Below are 17,920 nucleotides of genomic sequence, written 5' to 3' on the forward strand. Positions count from 1 at the left end.
CAGCCGTGTGAATAAATTCTCACAGTCAAGAATTTGGGTATATTTCTCTCTATATTTTATAAAAGTCCTGTTGACTTTTCTTCCATAGAATATACTTCCGTTCACTCAGATCTGAGTCGCACTTTCAATGTGTGCAGTCTACTTATAAACCACTAGATAGCAGTCGCGAGTAAAACATGCTTCATTCCTTCGGCATCATTCACTAATGTTTCTACACGATAATACCGGAATAAGGGGATTTCAGATTTCAAAATAAGAGTTTATAACATATTGTGGGGGAAATATGTGAATTTATAGATTTTTTAAAGTGTGGCAGCTAAGTGTTACTTATTTTTAATGTTCATGCATGTTATGATACTACAACATATGGCAATGGAGAAGTGTTGCTGAAAGAAACAAAATGATCATTGGTACTGTACTGCATAAAATATATTGGGTTGTGACTTGACAAAGCATTTATGACACTGTATACATAAATATAGTTGATCAGGCGGCATCATCAGAATAAAACAAGGCAGATACACTGTTAGGTTAGGCTGTTGAAAGGGAAGCGGCATCCACAAACCAATCATTTTGTAGATTGTTAGATTTCACTCAGAACATTAATGAAATTTCTATTTCAGCGGGAAATGTACTATTATTTATGATTTTTGCGTTTATAGAGCCACTCAACATACAAATCCAGATAAAAGGTAAGAACATGTAATTTGAACACAGATCTTATATTTTAACCAGGGTTTACATAAAACTAATGATAGAGTCTCAAAACCAAACTACCTTTGTGCAAACTCAACCATAAAATAATATGTATAATAAATAATCACATCAGCACACTTACACCAGTTAGAGATTATTAGCTAACCTTATCATTTCCTTTTTATACATAGGCTCTGGCCTGACACGTACCTACACATTATTTTATTCTTAAGGATTGAAAATATAACTTGATCGTCTATCAAAGATACAAAAAAATACCATATAAAATTTTAAAAAATTGAATAATTGCCTCAGTAATTTATCAAGGAACATTTTCTAAATATTATTATACTAAATCATCATAAAAATAATCTTCAACTTCTCAGAAAAGCCAATACACTTTTAGCTTTTGTTTGTTGCTTAGATAAAACAAACCAATTTTGTCAATTTAAGATTGAATGTTAATTTGAAACAGTACAATTGCTACATTATTTCCTCATGAACACACACAACCCCACACTCCATTGATGAAATTCGGCAGCTTCAAAACATTTATTTTGAAAGGGGTGACCGGACGTCCCTCTCGTGAATGTGTCCGTCTTGACCCGGGTGCCGTGGTCCGTTGTGTCCGCGCAGTGTCGGAGAACAGGAGCATCGCCCGGCAGCGGCAGCCTCTCTGGCCCGGATACACATCCATTTATTTTTTCATTTTCCTGGATTTTAAACAACGCAGAACAAAATGCCTGCGAGTCAGAACGTCCAAGGTGAAGAACCGAACCCTGAGTGTGTGTGTGTTCAGCCTGCGTGCACCGCTAGCTCCGATCTGAGGCTGTACAATGGAGCATCAGAGGCCGACCGGCGGCTCCGGGGCTCGAACGAGCTGGTGTCGCTGTGAACAAGCTGGGTGTTGAAATAACAAATAACTCTTGTTTTCTTCCAGGAGGGAAAACCTTCGGAGTGCTGAAGGAGCAGCAGAGACAGAAGCTGGAGGAAATCAACAAGGTAAGGAGACTGACTCCGTTATACGCCTGCAGCGTCTCTAACGCCTCCTGGGGGGGATTTGAATCCCAGGAGCACACTTGACTCGGCATTGGCCTTGGTTCGTGAACGCAGCATCAGTGATTCACCCTTTACCTGCAGCCAGGTTGTGCAGCTTTCACAGGGCTGGGGTTAACCAGCTTCCCAAAATGCCTCTCACACACACACACGTGTACTGCAGGGATGCTCCTGGTGCATTTGTATTGATTTTACCCTCAGGCTCGTGTCACGACTTGTTGCTGTCACACACACACACACACCCCTTCTAATCCCAGTGACCTGCAGCTCATCTAAACAACAGCAACCCAGTCATCGTGGTTAACTGGTGATAATGGTGCTCCCCCCCTCAGATCACAGGTGTCTGAATGAGCCCTTTGTCTCACAGCAGGCCTCGTTCCGTCAGATGACTCCGCAGCAGCAGCAGCTCCCACACACACGATCTGGATGTGTCCATGCGTGCGTGTGTGAATGTGCGTGTGTGTGTGTCTAATCTGTGTTTCCCTCCCTTGGCCTCTGCTGCCTGCTGCGGCCACATGAGAAACCAGGTCGCTGCAGGAGAGATCAGCCCGGAGCTCATGTGACACCACGTTTCCAAAAACACTCTCTGCTCCCGCGTTCAGATTCACATCTTGTGGATGTCTTTCATTTCTGCGTTTGCAGAACTGATTCCCACATTCCTTTTGGGAGATGTAGGGCTAAAAATAACAGCCATACTGTGATTAAATGCAGGTGGGGTTTGCAATCTCTTCTGTTTGCATCAGTGGAGCCAGTGGGAATGAAGCTCTCGATCCCAGCACTGATTTGTGTCTGAGGCTGGTTCTTCAGCAATGGATATTTCTTTTGGTAAATTCCTCAACGCTGAGTAACCAGCGCTAGGTTTTGATCAATCAAGAAATTACTAAAATCCACTGGTTCCTGCCTCAATAATACAAATGTGTCAGTTTCTACATTTTCTATCATAGAATCTTTTTAAAACATCAGCTTGACCTTTCCGGTGATTGTTTCCGACCTGGGAGCCCATTGGCTATCGTCAGATGATGATTTTGCCTCTGGGCGCGATGGCCAATGTGTTGGGGCTTCCAGTGCAGACAGTGGATATCTTTAGCTCTCCACACAGACTGTTTACCTGCAGGCGACCAAAGCCTGCTTAACTGTGATTGGTCAAACTAGAAACAACAACCAGAAGACGTCTGACCCACACATCTTGTCCCTGGCCGTCACATAGAGATTAAATGTCCTTACGATATGTGGACCAAACAACTACTTGATTTAGCGAGGAAAACAATTGGTTGACACAAATAACTAGTGTGAACCAATTGATGGCCTTTTATTGGCTCATTTCAGATATATTGTTATTGGTGTGCATGTCAGCCAATAAGTGTCAAGGAATTTTACTACTAGTGCTATAGCCCCGCTCCCACACGAAATTTCATGGAAATCAGTTGAGTAGGTTTTATTAGTAATCTTGTAAACAAACAAGCAGATAAACAGACAGGGGTGAGGCAGGAAATTAAGGGAAAATGTATTTGTGGTATAAGTTGTCAATCCGTGATCTCAAAAACTAAAGCTGCATTAGTTCATTGCTACTGGAGAACTGCAATGTTTAGCCAATTAGTTTATCGGCCGAAAAGAAATCTATTTCATTAATGATTTAATCATTACGTTATCACTTTCCCTTTCCAAGCTGAATATTTAGGTTAGTTTCTGAAATGTTTAATCTAACTAAATGTAACTGAAGACATCAATATGGATGGTGAAAATTAATTTAATATATTTTCCAATGTTTTTTGATGTTTTGCTGAATAATTAATAATTTTAGGCATAAAGTACGTACAAACGCTGATTCTTCAGCTGAGGATAAACAGTGTTTGACCTCTGAAATATTCTCTGATACAGACCGAGGGGTCATGCTTTGTAATACTTGGCACTGCACTTGTTCAAACCTCCTCACATTCTTGGATCCACAGTGAGTGGGAAAGGACATTCCTGTGCGTGCAGGGGCTGCAGCAGTGAATGTGCAGCGCTGAGTCAGGTGTCCCTGAGACACATCCGGCCGCTGTGTTTATCCTTTTCACTCTTAATTACGAGCCGGACCGAGACGCCGAGGTCAGCGCGGAGAAAACCTCCCTCTCTGTTCTGAGCTGGATCCCATCACGGCAGATTGCGTCATTAGAATTTCATCGGGACAACTCCCTCCTGCAGGCTCTTTCCACTGCTTTGCACCCTTGTGAGGTGTTCCACTTAATGATCACTCTGATAAGTAATTACAGTCCAGGGGGGGAACATGATAAGATTGTGAGTCATCAATCTCAAGTAGATTGTGACACATTTGACAGGACGCTATCATCTTAAAGTCTGTAAAGCTGTGATTTGTGTGTGGGCCTCTTTCCTCTTTGATGCTGTATAGCCTGCCGGGATTCCTCAGTGAAATTAACAAATGGGCTCAGGATGTTTAAGGGAGTTTCAGTTTCATTTAAAAGCCTGTAAAAGTTATTTTTCTGATCATTTTTTCTTTATTCATCCTCCTCTCCCTCCTGCAGGAATACATGGAAGACCAGAAATACAGGGATGAAGAAGACCTGGCAGAAAAATTGGAAGGTCTCAAAAGTAAGAAAATGTAGTCCTCCTCTAAAAAAAGTACCTGCTGCTACGTGGTTGTTTTTAAGCAGAATTCAGACATGAACTCTGGAGGATGTCCGCACAATTTGCTCAGGGCTTTCTCCGGAGTTTGCCTTTCACACACAAGCAAGGCAGCAGGAGATTCTCTGGAGCGTTCAGGTGAGATGTTGGTGCAGAGGCAGGACATGACGTATAAATTCAGCTAGGGAGATCACTTGTTTTTGTTTACAGCACATTGACACCAGGGTTAGCCCACATCTTTGCGATTTCTATGTGTGCGGAGATATTATTATTATTTTTTTAACATCACATCAGCTCATTCGAACATTCTCCGGAGTTCTCACTAGGGGACTGGCCGGAGAAACTCCAGAGAAAGTCTGGAGCCTCTCGCTTGGACATTTGTGTTTTCACATGCGGTAGAATGCAGTTCATGTCTGAAATCGGCTTTATTGAGGGTGTGTTCCTTTTTCCTGGCTTTTGTCTTACCATCGGTGTTTATATATTTGTTGGCAGTGTGCAGACACCAACATAAGTCTTCAGCATTTTTTTTCTCTGTGGGAAAGACGGACTGCCGAGATTTCTAAGAGGCTTTCAAAGCCCAGTCCTCAGCGGCCTCGGAGGAATGTGCCGTGGGCGTTCCTCAGCTTGTTGTTACAATATTCCCAACTTTGCTCCAACTCAAACCTCCTGGGGATGGAAGAAAGGGCTGCTGGAGCTTATTCCAATAAAATTGCGTGATTTACCAAAGCACTCCTCCCCATCAGATATTACATGTGCTGTTTGGTCTGGGTGCACGCGGTTATGTTTCCTTTTTCTGTTGATGGCAGTTTTCTATCTGCAGTATAGAGCTGTTTATTTTAACGGGACATATGTCTTCAAATGAGAAAGATGCTCCACTGTCCTACTTACTGCCCGTGCTTGCTGGAGGAAATGGAGCAGATATGCATAATCTGAACGGGGACCCGACACAGAGGTCCTGGGAGTATTGCTGCTTTATTTATTTTTATCTCTTTTCCCGCCTGTTTCCATACTGTCCTAGTGACCCAGAGGTCATCATCTATTCTAAACCACAAATCGAATCACATTAATGCAACTCGTAGCTGAAGGATAAAAAAAACAACATTTCCTCTGTTAATGTTCACATGAAGCCTGCAGCAAGTTTCTTGTTCACTGTTTGTGCATGATTTGATTCATTAGAATTATCTTTGTGGTGTTATTTATTACAAGGCTGATGGTCGTCTCTAAATTAAGCTTTTAAAAAAAAAAGGATAATTTCTAAAATTGTGTAAAAATATGGGAGACCAGGGTTTCCTACAGCCTACCCCACCTTACCTGAAATAAAGAGAGCTTCCACTGGTTGAAGAAATTATAACATTTTCATGGAATATATTAACTAACTTGTGAATCCTGCATTTGCAGAGTATTTGCCCGGTTTATTAGGTACAAAGTGAACAGTAAAATCTACCATTTTGAAGGTTTTTAAGGTTCAGTTCTTATTAAAGTTTTAAAGAGGTATTGATTAAACTTTATGGACATTTTAGAGGAAGCACTGTTACTTCGACTGTTATAGTGTTAATCTGTAACAACAACAGCTTTAAACATAATGCACTATGGTTTTATAGTTCTACGTCTGTAACTTAGAAAATGATGATAAAGTCAAACAGTTTATAGCCCCTGATTATAAATAATTAACTTGCCTCATGTGAAGGGTTTCTTTCTAATATTCTAGGACATAATGTGGATAGCACGGTGGTACAGTGGGTAGCACTTTGGCCTCACAGCGTCCGGCTTCTTCCCACAAAGAATTAAGCTGAGGTTAATTGAAAACTGAGTGTGAATGGTTGATTTGTATTATATTAAATTACATGTCATTTAGCAGACTCCTTTATCCGAAGCGACTTCCAATTAATGGAGTGATTTGTGAATTACGTTCTATCTTGTCCAATGTGAGCTGGGATTGTCTCCCTGCGGTCCTCAAATGATAAGTGGTATATAGATCATGAAATTAAATGAAAAGGTCTCAACCTTCTTTGTAAAGTGCCTTGAGATAATGTATATTAGGATTTGGAGCTATACAAAAAGAGTTGTGAGCGTGGCATAGGAGCCATGATGCTACATCACACAGCAAATGAGTGAAGCTGGTTAATGTAGAAACAAACAACATACTTGGTCATAAACAGATGCTTAAGTTCGACTTGGACTTTCATTGCACACGTTTATTTATGTAGCACTAACATCTGCTGAATGAGCTTTATAGGTCAGTAACTACACAAGAATACTCTGCTTTTCTTTTCATCTCCAGACGGGCAGGAAACAGAACAGAAATCACATTGTTTCTGGAATGAAGAGAAGCCTCATAGAGAAAAACTGTTATCTGCCCTTAGGTCCAGAGTCTTTTTCAAGGCTGTGAAATTCTTCGCTTATCATACCCTTCAACTACTTTATCAGCCGGTTTCTATTTTGACTATGGAACACACCTTCAAATGATAGTGTTTTATGGACAAACTCAGATTAAACCACTGACCTCCTTATCAATGTGTATGAATAATGTCAGCAGAAAAATGTCTGGCGCTTCCTAACTTGTTGATGTTGACTCAGTCGTCTCGTCACATCACTCGTTAAGGGAATGTGGGTCCGGAGGAAATGCTGAGGACTCGAGTTTTGTTTAGCTGAGTCTTTCTCTGTGGCTGCAGATGATCAACAGGCTGCGCTACGACAAGTGGCCCACTCAAGAACTGCGCGCGTGTGTGTGTGTGCGCAAGCGTGTGTGTGTGTGTGCGTGTGTGTGTGGGGCCCACTCCTCAGAGTTTACGAACAGTGTTGGTATTGTCCTGTCCCATTCCCAATAGGCTCCCACAGTTCCCTCTCGCTCTCTCCCTCCTTCCCAACACACACACAGAGCTCCCATTGTGGGACAGAAATAGCAAGTGTAATCGGACTAAAGAGGTCTTCTGGAAATCAGAGAATGGTGAGATTTAGGGAAAGGCGGGAAAATGTCTTTCTTTTGGTCCTTAATAACAGTAGCATCTTCATTATGAACTTTTATAAATTATAGTATTTGATCCATTTTAAGTCGCTCTGCGGTTTTAAATGTACTTTGATCGGACAAGACGACAGGTGGTTACCACTTATCTTATTTGTGCTAATTGCATCATAAAGGGCAATACATTTATCAGGGTTAGGGTTCAATTGTTGCACACGATAACAACACTGCTTATAAAATGTTTAGCTAACCTTTAAAATTCAACAACTTGTCATAAATATACCCAAAAATTATTAATAAATATCTTATCAAAACCCAATAGACATATAAGGAATAGTTCCACATGCTTACACGCGCTCTTAACTCCCAGGAGTTTCTGATCATGCTGGCAAATCCAAATTATGTCTCTATTGTGTCTTGAAGTCCAGTGTGTTGATATACTTTGTCAAAGTGAAACATTTATTGTCTGGTCATATTTTCTAATGGATATAATGGCTGTTGCTGAAAAAAAGAACCAAAAAAACTCCAAATGAATGTGCTATAAAAAGGCTAAATTAAAAACCGAGGATTCCAAAGGGTTGAGAGTTAGTGTCCTAGTGTTTCCCCCACTCACCCCTTTCACTCTTAGAATTGGTCCAATTAATAAAGATAAGAAAGAGCAAAGTGCCGACTATGACCAATTGGGTGTTTTAATAAGCATCGGTTAGTTTGTCTGTGTTTCACCTGACGAGCAGAACCAGATTTAATTTGACTTTGTGGTTCTGAGGGTTCCTGTAACCTTCTGTGACCCTCTCGCTCTTCATCTGTCTCTGATGTCAGCCGCACCCAGCTGCTCTCCAGCAGACACGCAAAACACACATTCGGGAGAACACACACCTGTCACTGTCACCTGCTTGTGCCTTTCCTTCAGACAGTGCAGCTGTCGGCAGCGTAAGTCAGGGAGATCAGTGGACAGTGTGTTTTGCTGACATGTTCGGAGCCAGCTGGAAATGGTGTTTATGAAAATGTTAAAGTAGTTGAGTTGTGTGTGTGAGAAGGTGATGAGTGTGAATACCAGTGTTAGTAATCATCTCCCGTGTGTGTTTGCTTTGCAGATAAATATGCTGAGTTTGACCTGAACGACCAAGGAGACATTGGTGAGTAATGGCCATCACCAAAGCACCAACTGCACCCCAGATAACAACTGTCGGCGGACCTGTGTGTGCTGTTGACATGAGGGAACAGTAATTAATACTGTGTGTGTATTGTCTGAGCGGTGTGAGCACAGGGTTAGAGCGGGCTCGTGTGTCGTGTCCGCGTCCTGAATGTAAAGTGAGACCTCACTGTCCACCAGTGGGAAAGGCCTGAGCAGATGTGAGATGAGGAGTCAGACAGGAGATGTGGCCCCTGTCTGCAGCTCCAGAAGTGTTTACTTTTCATCACGACCAAAATCTAAACTACTACTGGATGAAGTGCATTTAATTTGGTAGAGATACTGAAATATCCCAACATTATCTCAATGGATTGCCGTGAAATTTGATACGAACATCCTGTTTCCCACAGGATGAAATGCAATAATTTTGGGAATCCCTTTTCTTGTAGAACCTTTAAAGATCTTAATTGAATAATATTGAATAAACTTTCTGGTATATAAAGTCCAAAACTAGAATTACTAGAACTAGAAGCTGTCAGTTATCGCTGATTAACATTTTCTGAAGGACATTTCTGATTGGTTCTCCAGTGATTTGGTGTTGCACATCCATAATTTGGGTAAGAGACATATTAAAAAAAATGCTCTAAATTGAGCTATTGGAGACTGAGACTTTTTATCCCTAATATGAGTCATGCACCAAAGCTGACTTTTCCCATAATGCAACTCAAAAGCATTTCATTTGAAGCTCCTTGTCTCCTAAATGATTCCGTATTTCAAATCCCATAAAAGTTCAGGGTTGAGACCAAGCTGAGATAGCCCCGATGACATGAAATGTTAGAGCCACATAATTTCAGGGGGTTGAATACTTCTCCTTTTACTGAATAAACTAAACTCTGAAGTATTTAGATGTTGTTGCTGTTTCTTTCTTTTTTAAGTAATACAATTGTAAGGCATGGTCACAAATGCACAAATTCAGGCAAATGTTCATAGAAGAATAAATTTACCAAAGTTGCTTGCTCAGATTGGAAGTGAACCGAAGGTGAGGGCTCACCACTGCTCCATCTGCGTATGTGTGACCGTGGCCGTGCAAGTTCTGATCTGACTGACTCACTCGTGTGTCTCCTCTCAGAGCTGATGGGTCTGAAGCGGATGATGGAGAAGCTGGGGGTGCCCAAGACCCACCTGGAGTTGAAAAAGATGATCGTGGAAGTGACGGGCGGCAGCAGCAACACCATCAACTACAGGGACTTTGTCAAGATGATGCTGGGCAAGCGTTCGGCTGTGCTCAAACTGTGAGTACACCGCCTCGGTGCATGTGTGTGTCATTTTACACACGTTGTCTTTAAACCATCTGCTGATACATTGTGTGTCCACATGTCTGAGAGGGAGGATGTGAGTCATGTGCTGTGTCAGCCAATTGTTTCATCCAGCAGCAGGGGGTGTGGGGGATGACTAACGATGATGTAACCACCCACATGCTACTTTAGGCGTTAATCGCCATGGCAACAAAACCTATCTGCGTAGCTTATCTAAAGACAACCCATCCTTATCTTTAGCTGGGATCATGTGCTTAGATCACTGATTATAGGCTGAGGAACCACTGAGAGTCAGGTAGTGCTCGCAAGAAGCAAACAACTGAACTCATCAGATTCTTCCAACAACATTCTTCTTGTACCATGAAGATTTTTTTATTTTAGAATATAGGACTAGATGGTGAATATCAATGTACGTTTGAAGGTCTTCTGCACAAATTAAGTTACCGACTACCAGTAGATGTTGGCAGGTGTTAGCGGCCACCAGCGGATGTTAGGGACATAACCTCAGGTGTGCACCTTAGCGCCCTCAAGTGTTGTGGCCTTGTAATCACCGATACAGGCCGAACATCAGGGTACTCTGAGGCTGAAGGTAAATCCTACTGGCTCCTGGCTTGTAGATTAAGATTAAGATACATTTATTTGTCCCAAACACATGCATAGACATGCACAAGCACGCTCATGCAAGGAGGGAAATTTGTACTCTGCTTTTAACCCATCTGGTGCAGGACACACAGAGCAGTGGGCAGCCATGTACGGCGCCCGGGGGGCAGATGTTGGGGGAGTAAGGTGCCTTGCTCAGGGGAACTAGACAGGGTAGGGAGAATCCTCTTGGATTTTTGGACAGATCAATCCAGGTTCGTCTTTTTGTTGTTTCTCCGTGGAGTCGAACCAGAGACGAACCAGAAACCTTTTCTGCCCATAGTCCAAGTTTCTGCCACTAGCACGATGGCTCACTCAGTAGATCAGGACATCAGAACCTCTATGCCTATTTAAACTAAACACTGTCCCATATCAGAACATAGGACAAGATGGAGAATATCTCTTGTTCATTCTCCCGCTACTTCAAATATAGTAATTTTTTTTTCGAATGACCCCTCGAGGATAAGGTGACACACGGTAATTAAAGCCATTTTTAAAATGGGTGATATAGCTGGTGTAAGCCTTTTAAAGCAGTCTTGCTCTGGGTCACCCTGCAGGAGCCCGAGTGTATCGGCTGCTGAATTTCAGCTCTGCTGGATTAGGCTGGCTAGACCATTCAGTAGATAAATCTCATAATCCCAGAAACACCCAGCGGAGAGAAAATTCATAACTCTTCCGCCTTTGCCCTCGACCATTTCTCGAGAGTGTGTCCCATAATCCCACCGTCGCTATTTATAAATGTCGAGCTCTCTCCCTGGCGAAGGTGTCCACTCAGTCGATCATTGCTGAAGCTGAAATCTCATCTTGATAACATTAATTCTGCTGCACACACGTTTCATCCGTGTGGTGAAATCTTTAGTTTCACTAAGCAAAAGGAGAGACGTCTCTGTTTAAATTATATGGCAGTGAGCTTCTATATGATCTAGTGAATTGTCATGGGGTTGCATAAGGGGACTGTTGGGTCTTGGCTTTGCACCATTCTAGTTTTAATGTTCACAATTACTATATTGCTGTCTCTTAATAATTTAGGCTTTTCCAAAACTCGTGGCAGCCTACTGATGACTACAACTCTCTCCCATGCTGCTGTGTTTGTCTCTCACGGGAGGAGAGGAGGAGGAGGGGAGGGAGAGACGAGGAGAACAAAACAGCTTTGGAGCAGTGCTATTCAAAGCATTTGGCAGGAAAACAATTGTTTTAGTTGCAATTAGAGTGAAATGATTGAGGTCAGGCTGCACAATTTGGATCATGTTGTGAAAGCTCTTTCAATGAAGCCACTATGAGTGCAATACAAGTGAAGGAATACGCAGTGAGTCATGCTAGATGTTTGTACGGTCAAGTAGCACTAGCTGTGATTAATCTTTCTTGATAAAACTGTTATTTTTTAAGCTTTACATAAACCAAACCTCCACTTTTTGCTTTGAAACTCCATAAAGCAGGATTATGTTTTAAATTAGATTATCGCAGCGTCCCTTCCTGACTTATTTCTACCGAGTGCATGTGTGGGCTTGTGTGTATTTCGGTCAGACTTTCACACAGTAACAAGATTAAGTCACTCAATCACTTGATCTATTGCGCTCTTTTGTTTACACAGGGCTGATTAACCTAGTTTAGCGATACGCTCAAATCATAATCACTTTCGATGTATTTAAAATCTTCAATCCACATATTCCAAGTTATCCACTTATTTGCAAAAACAAGACATTTAACCTTGCACTGGGTTAGTGGGTGAAGCAGTGGTAGCTGATTGACGTCTGTCGGGGGGGTTGACTGGGCCGACTTCACTCAGCTTATGAGCGTAGGAGGTGTCGGTAGTGGGAAGAGATCGGCTGCCAGAGGGATGTGTCAGAGTTTGAGTCGCCGAGTGCCGGTTTTTTCGTCGGGATCATTGCTCCTTATGGGCTTAGCGGAGCTTTGCGGAGTTTTCCAAAAAAGGAAATTAAAGACAGGCATTCGAATAGCTCTGAATAGCTTCTGTCAGATCCTTTACTCCACTGTGTGTACGGACTGAATCCCCATTCCTCGCCGTCCCTTTGTGGTTTCCCTTTATTCCTCTCACTTAACAGCTCAGATAGTTCATACGCAGACTGTCACTGTGGCTCTCTGTATCCTCAAGGATCTGTTTGCCCCCCCCCCCCCCCCTCACACATCCTGCTTCTATTGCTCACACGTCTCTTCTTTTACTCTTTACTTTGATGTCCTCCAGCCGCAGGGTCTATGTTTACTTTTGGTTTCCTTTATGCCTTTCTCCATTGTTCGGGAGCTTCTATCATCACATAATGTTTAAATATTTCCAGCTAAAAGTTTTTTGTATATTGACAGGAAAGTAACTTTTAGTTTGTGATGTTTCAGTGGGTTGTGGTTTTTTCTCATCTATACTAATATTTGCATGAAACTACAAATAAGACCAATGTGGACCTGATAGGTACTTGTACACTCGTCACTATGGATACCTAATGTCTGTAGTTTGAGAGGCATATTAACGGTTATTATGCATCACCTTATATCAATTGTGTGGAGGAGTAAGTTATTCTGGGATTATAATATTCCTTCATATCTGTTGTAGGTTTTAAATTTCATTCATTATTCTCATAAAGAGTCTTAATTTGAACTTGTTGAAACCTGCAGAAATCCCCCAGCAACCTTTGTACTTGAATTTTTTATTTTAATAACTTAAGTTCAATGTACTGGGATTAGGGACAAGGTTGAAGTTTTGATGTGCAGTTGCACATATAGTGCTGCCAGAACAGCTTCTATGTGCCTTGACATTGATTCTGTGAGGGGCTCTGTTGAAGCAAAATACAAACACATCAACTCTTAGTTTCAGGGAACTACACTAATGAAAATATATTGTGTCATGTGATACGAGTATGAAACTCAATCCCTGCCTGTGGTTCCCCTTAAATCCTTCACACTGGTCCTTTGAAAAGTCACAAATATAGATAAGTAATGTATATTTGTAATTGTTACTATTGTTTTTTTAACTTCGATTTGTTTTTTTCTCTCGATGCAGTGTCCTGGTTTTTGAAGACAAAGCCAACGGCGCCGCCTGCAAGCCAGGTGGACCCCCTCCGAAGCGGGACATCTCCAGCCTGCCTTAAGTGTAGCTGTCAGTCTTGGGACTGCTCGTGGAGCAGAGGGACCATTGGCGGTTGCCTGGAATTGAACCGTTGTCATAACATGTGGAGTGTTGTGTTAGTGTGGGACCAGTGAGTGAAGAGGTTATTTTTGTGAATAATGTGCAAGGTGTCTGTTATTTGGAAGACTGAGACCACAACTCACTAAACAATGTTTGACTGTGAATATAATTATCATCCTTTATTTCCCCCTTAATTACAATGTAGCATCTATAGTTTTTCATGTAATCTGCTTGATAAATTCAATTTTGTAGTGTGTGTATCATGGTTATATTTTAAGGGAAGACTAAACAAAATATTCTCCAGATGTCATCGTTCTTTCGCTCCCTCCTTCCTCGTTTCTTTGTTTCGTTTTGGGAACGCACTTCATTTCAACGATGTGAGAGAAGGATGCTTTTTTGGAGAAGCACAAGGAAAACCAAGCAGTTCTTCCAACCCAGTTTTTGCACTGTCCTCTGTGGTCTTGAATGGATTCTTGCCGAGCTAATCTTAGTCAGCGTCTCACTTTAGATCAGGTGCCAGAGATCACAGGCCCAGCCCATTTCCTCTGGGTCACAGTCACTGGCCCCTCGAGCCCAAATACTGATCTGGAATTAGTTGAGAAGGTGAACGTGGCCGCCTCATGATCTGAAAATCATTTTTTAAAAGATGCGTGTGGAATATTTACTTGCACTAGCTGAGAAACACAAATTGGCGATCATGTTGGGACTTTTCAGTTTCCTTATCTGGCTGGAAGTCAACTCAATTTTAGATCTGTAGAGTAAAGCACATTTTAGATTTGGAAGGAGTGTGATTTACAGGCACACACACGAGCAGAACAAATGTACATATACACTCCACACAGTACAATCATATTCTTTCCAAGTGCCTCAACATGCAGATACTGTAGAGCTTAAACACAGATTGAAAAAGGTGCACACAGGTGTTCAGTTCAAGCAGTCCTCTTATGTCTTTGACAGTTATAACGTTATTTGTCGAACTATAATGTTAATTGTTTCAACATCATTTTGAGTGCGTGACATATACATGTGATGGATTGTTGTGCGGTTTCTTTGCTTTTCCTTCTTTTCCTTTTTTTTTTATGTCTCTCCAGTGTTTAACCTGCTCATTTCGTGATTTGACTCATCTTATATTTGTCTTTCAGCTCATATACTTTCTTCCTTAATTTTTTCCCATTCATTCTCTCCATCTCTCTGTTCAACTGGGTTCATTGTCCTGTGAATTCTGTATCTTGTGCCTCTGTGTTTTGTCTCTCCAGTCTAAAGCGTTTTTTGTCCCCCTCTACACTCTATTTACTGTGAATTTGCTACTTGTAGTCGTTTTAACACACATAACATGTTTTAAAGTATTTTTGTAATTTTCAGTCTTGTAGGTAGACGACTCTTGTGTTGTTAAGGTGCACATTGTCTGCAGACACCAAAGGAATTAAAATTCTTGTAACACTGGCGACGTGCTTAGTTCCGGATCGTTTGTTGCAGTAAACCGAAGTAACTTCATGTTTGGGTGAAAGATGTCAGGTACTAAACACATGTCTATTGTGCTTATAGCAGAATCCACACTACATTGAGAGAGACTAGATGCAGTAAAGTTATGTACTGTAGCCTCTTGTCTTGTATAGAAAGGTGAGATTGGCCGTCAAGCTGCAGGGTTTTTAATAAGATCTCCTTGTGGCACATTTGCCTTGATACAACCTTTTGCATTATTCATTTTGCAGGTCAGCTACTATGACACTCATCCAGTTCTTTCATATAAAGATAGCGTGTGTGTGTGAGAATATCTGGCTGTACCTCCTATATGGAGGTTTTCATTCCATATTTGTTTTTCTCTTGTCATCAAATTTTCATGTTGTGTAATGTACGTGCAGCTGTATGCATTCACAACCTGAAGCAATAAAATGTTTTTTCATGAAAAAGTAAATAGCTGCTTCAGTGCAAACATTCCCATGAAAGGGCCCAATTGTGTCTGGTTTAATTAACGTGGAGGTCGTATGCATCGGGTTTCATCGAGCGGCTCGCTTTAAGAGGCGGATCCAGCCAGATTATAATAAGCAGCTTTGTAATTAAAACGATGATCAGTGTCCTGTGTAACAAACTGCCAGGAGCTTATGATGGCACAGTGGAGGAAGAACAGTTGGATGGAAGGAGAAATGAAACCTCCAGCTCAGGATGAGGGCGACACCTCAGGCTTCACATTAGGTCTAATTTAATCTGAGAAACTCTGCAACATCAATTTTATGTTTGTTCCATCTTTTTGCATTTCATCTGATGGTGTGTCAGGCTTGTTTGAGGATTATCTTTTTACAGTATCTGGTGCAGTGCTGCCACTCGGAGGATTCTCACAGCAATGCTCCTCATTCACTTTCCCACTCCCTCTGTTGTTTTATTTCTGTGACCAGGGTGTTTATAGCTCAGTCTGCTCTAAAGAGTAATTTATGTAGATTCACTGCATTTTACTGCTCTTTAATAGTGGAACCAGAGACATGGAAACAGTGAATGTTCACCTCTGCGATGCACCCTGGGGCATCATCCTCCTCTTCTCCTCTCTTGCGTCAACACTGTCATCTACTGGACATTTAATGTCACGACACGAGTGAAAGAATGATCAACTAAGAAAAACCTTAAATGTGTTTTTTTCCATAAGTAATCCTAATATTTAGAGCTAAAATTTATTCCGATCCCTATAGGGCAGTTTATGACATTTGTAATGGCACATAGAACAACAGCTCATAGGCCATTTGAGAATTGAGGAAATTCATTCTGATAGTAGTACATTTTAAAGCACATCATAGTTCATTATTACAAATTACTTATTTTTTAAAGCCTCACTACTCTGATATTTGTGTTCATTCACTTTAATCATCAAAGGACACAACAAAGTGTAAACACAGCACAAGCTGAGTCACATACTTTGTTTCTCCGGAGTTCAAGAACAAAACCACCTTGATGATGTCATCATTGCATCTCAGTGATATCAGTCGTCTCTTCCATCTCTGGTCTTTTAAAAAAGAAAAGCCTCCATCACAAATTTAGGAATGGATTTTAAAGGTGGCAGGTGGGTGGCAAGGAGAAAACAGTGGCAAATTTTAATCCATCATGCCATTTATGTCGTATCAATTATTAATCTAAAATAAAGATTAATTTATATATGTTGGTTTATTGAACTTATCCTCACTCTACAATTTTTTGTTTGTGATTGATGAATGAAGCTTTTTAAATATCACATAAGCCGAATATTCGTCATCCCTGTCTGACAACTTGTTACCAGTCACTTACTTGACTAATCGTTGCAGATTTTGTCAAATTTGTTCAGCTTCTGATTGGTGTATTATGAATGGCTGTGAAAGTGTAAGTGTCCAGTTTATCATTAAGCTGCTTCGCCGCTTGAATGACTTTTCAACCTGTCACAGTTTAGTCATTACAACTCGACTTATCTTTACTTTCTTTGATAAATGCAATAACCCCTGTAACAGGAAATGTAGTTGTACCTGTACAAAGTACTTAATAGACAGAGATCTTTGACTCACTGTCTGGGGGAATGAAGCGGCTCTTCTCATCCTGGGGAATTCATTATTTTATTACTGGACAGCAGACAAGAAAGATCAAGCACACTTGACAGAGGGCAAATTCCAGCTGCATGATCCACAAGCAGCCAGAAGATGTCACTAGCGAGGGATTTTAGGTTGATACGTCTGAATCATAGACTGTATGTAGCTTTTATTGTATTTAACTGAGAGTAGTTATGTCAAGCTAAGAAGAGGACAAATAAACTAATTTACAAAGAAACAGAAGCACCCAAAGCTGATTATATGTCCTGCTATATTGACTTCCTGTTCTGTAAACTGAAGGTGTCCAGAACTAAAGTCACTGACATTGATTAAAGTAGTCAGCACCTTCTCCCAGACCCACAGTAATTGAGTTGGATGTGGTTGAGAATTACACTTATATTGTAAAACACCGAAATTGTATCTCAGTTCTACAGACCTTTAATTTAATAATTTCTGTTATTTTCTATTCCTGCATGATTTGGTAACTTGAATCCGGCAGACAGGATTAATTTTGATCATGAGCTTTCCAACCTCTATAACCATCATATCTGAAGGAAGATCCAGGGGATATTGATAATTATCACGATAAATGTTTCTTTTAAAGACTCTCTTTGCTCCTGAGTGAACATTTTAGTTTTAAATTCTTCTTTATGGACAGAGAATGATAAACATTTTAAATTTAAAAACTGAGGTATATCATTTATAAATTACACCTCATCACTTTGCACGATGCATAAGAAATATGTAGAATGAACCTTTGTTATATTGCTATTATTGCGATGAAAATTATGTTGTTATAATTATTGATATATTTTGTTT

The 17,920-nt window shown here is 40.9% G+C and overlaps 1 protein-coding gene across 1 annotated transcript; it reads left to right on the forward strand.

Annotated features, from left to right (window-relative positions):
* Positions 1 to 1,336: 1,336 nt before the first annotated feature.
* aif1l (allograft inflammatory factor 1-like) lies at positions 1,337 to 15,474 on the forward strand. Its single transcript, XM_061073281.1, has 6 exons — positions 1,337 to 1,460; positions 1,637 to 1,698; positions 4,275 to 4,341; positions 8,431 to 8,472; positions 9,598 to 9,760; positions 13,434 to 15,474. Exons 1-6 carry the CDS (start codon positions 1,436 to 1,438, stop codon positions 13,519 to 13,521), a joined length of 447 nt encoding a protein of 148 aa, XP_060929264.1. The 5' UTR covers positions 1,337 to 1,435; the 3' UTR covers positions 13,522 to 15,474.
* Positions 15,475 to 17,920: the final 2,446 nt, after the last annotated feature.

The sequence above is a fragment of the Limanda limanda genome, chromosome 1 (genome assembly GCF_963576545.1).
Source record: "Limanda limanda chromosome 1, fLimLim1.1, whole genome shotgun sequence".
Classification (NCBI taxonomy): Eukaryota; Metazoa; Chordata; class Actinopteri; order Pleuronectiformes; family Pleuronectidae; genus Limanda; species Limanda limanda.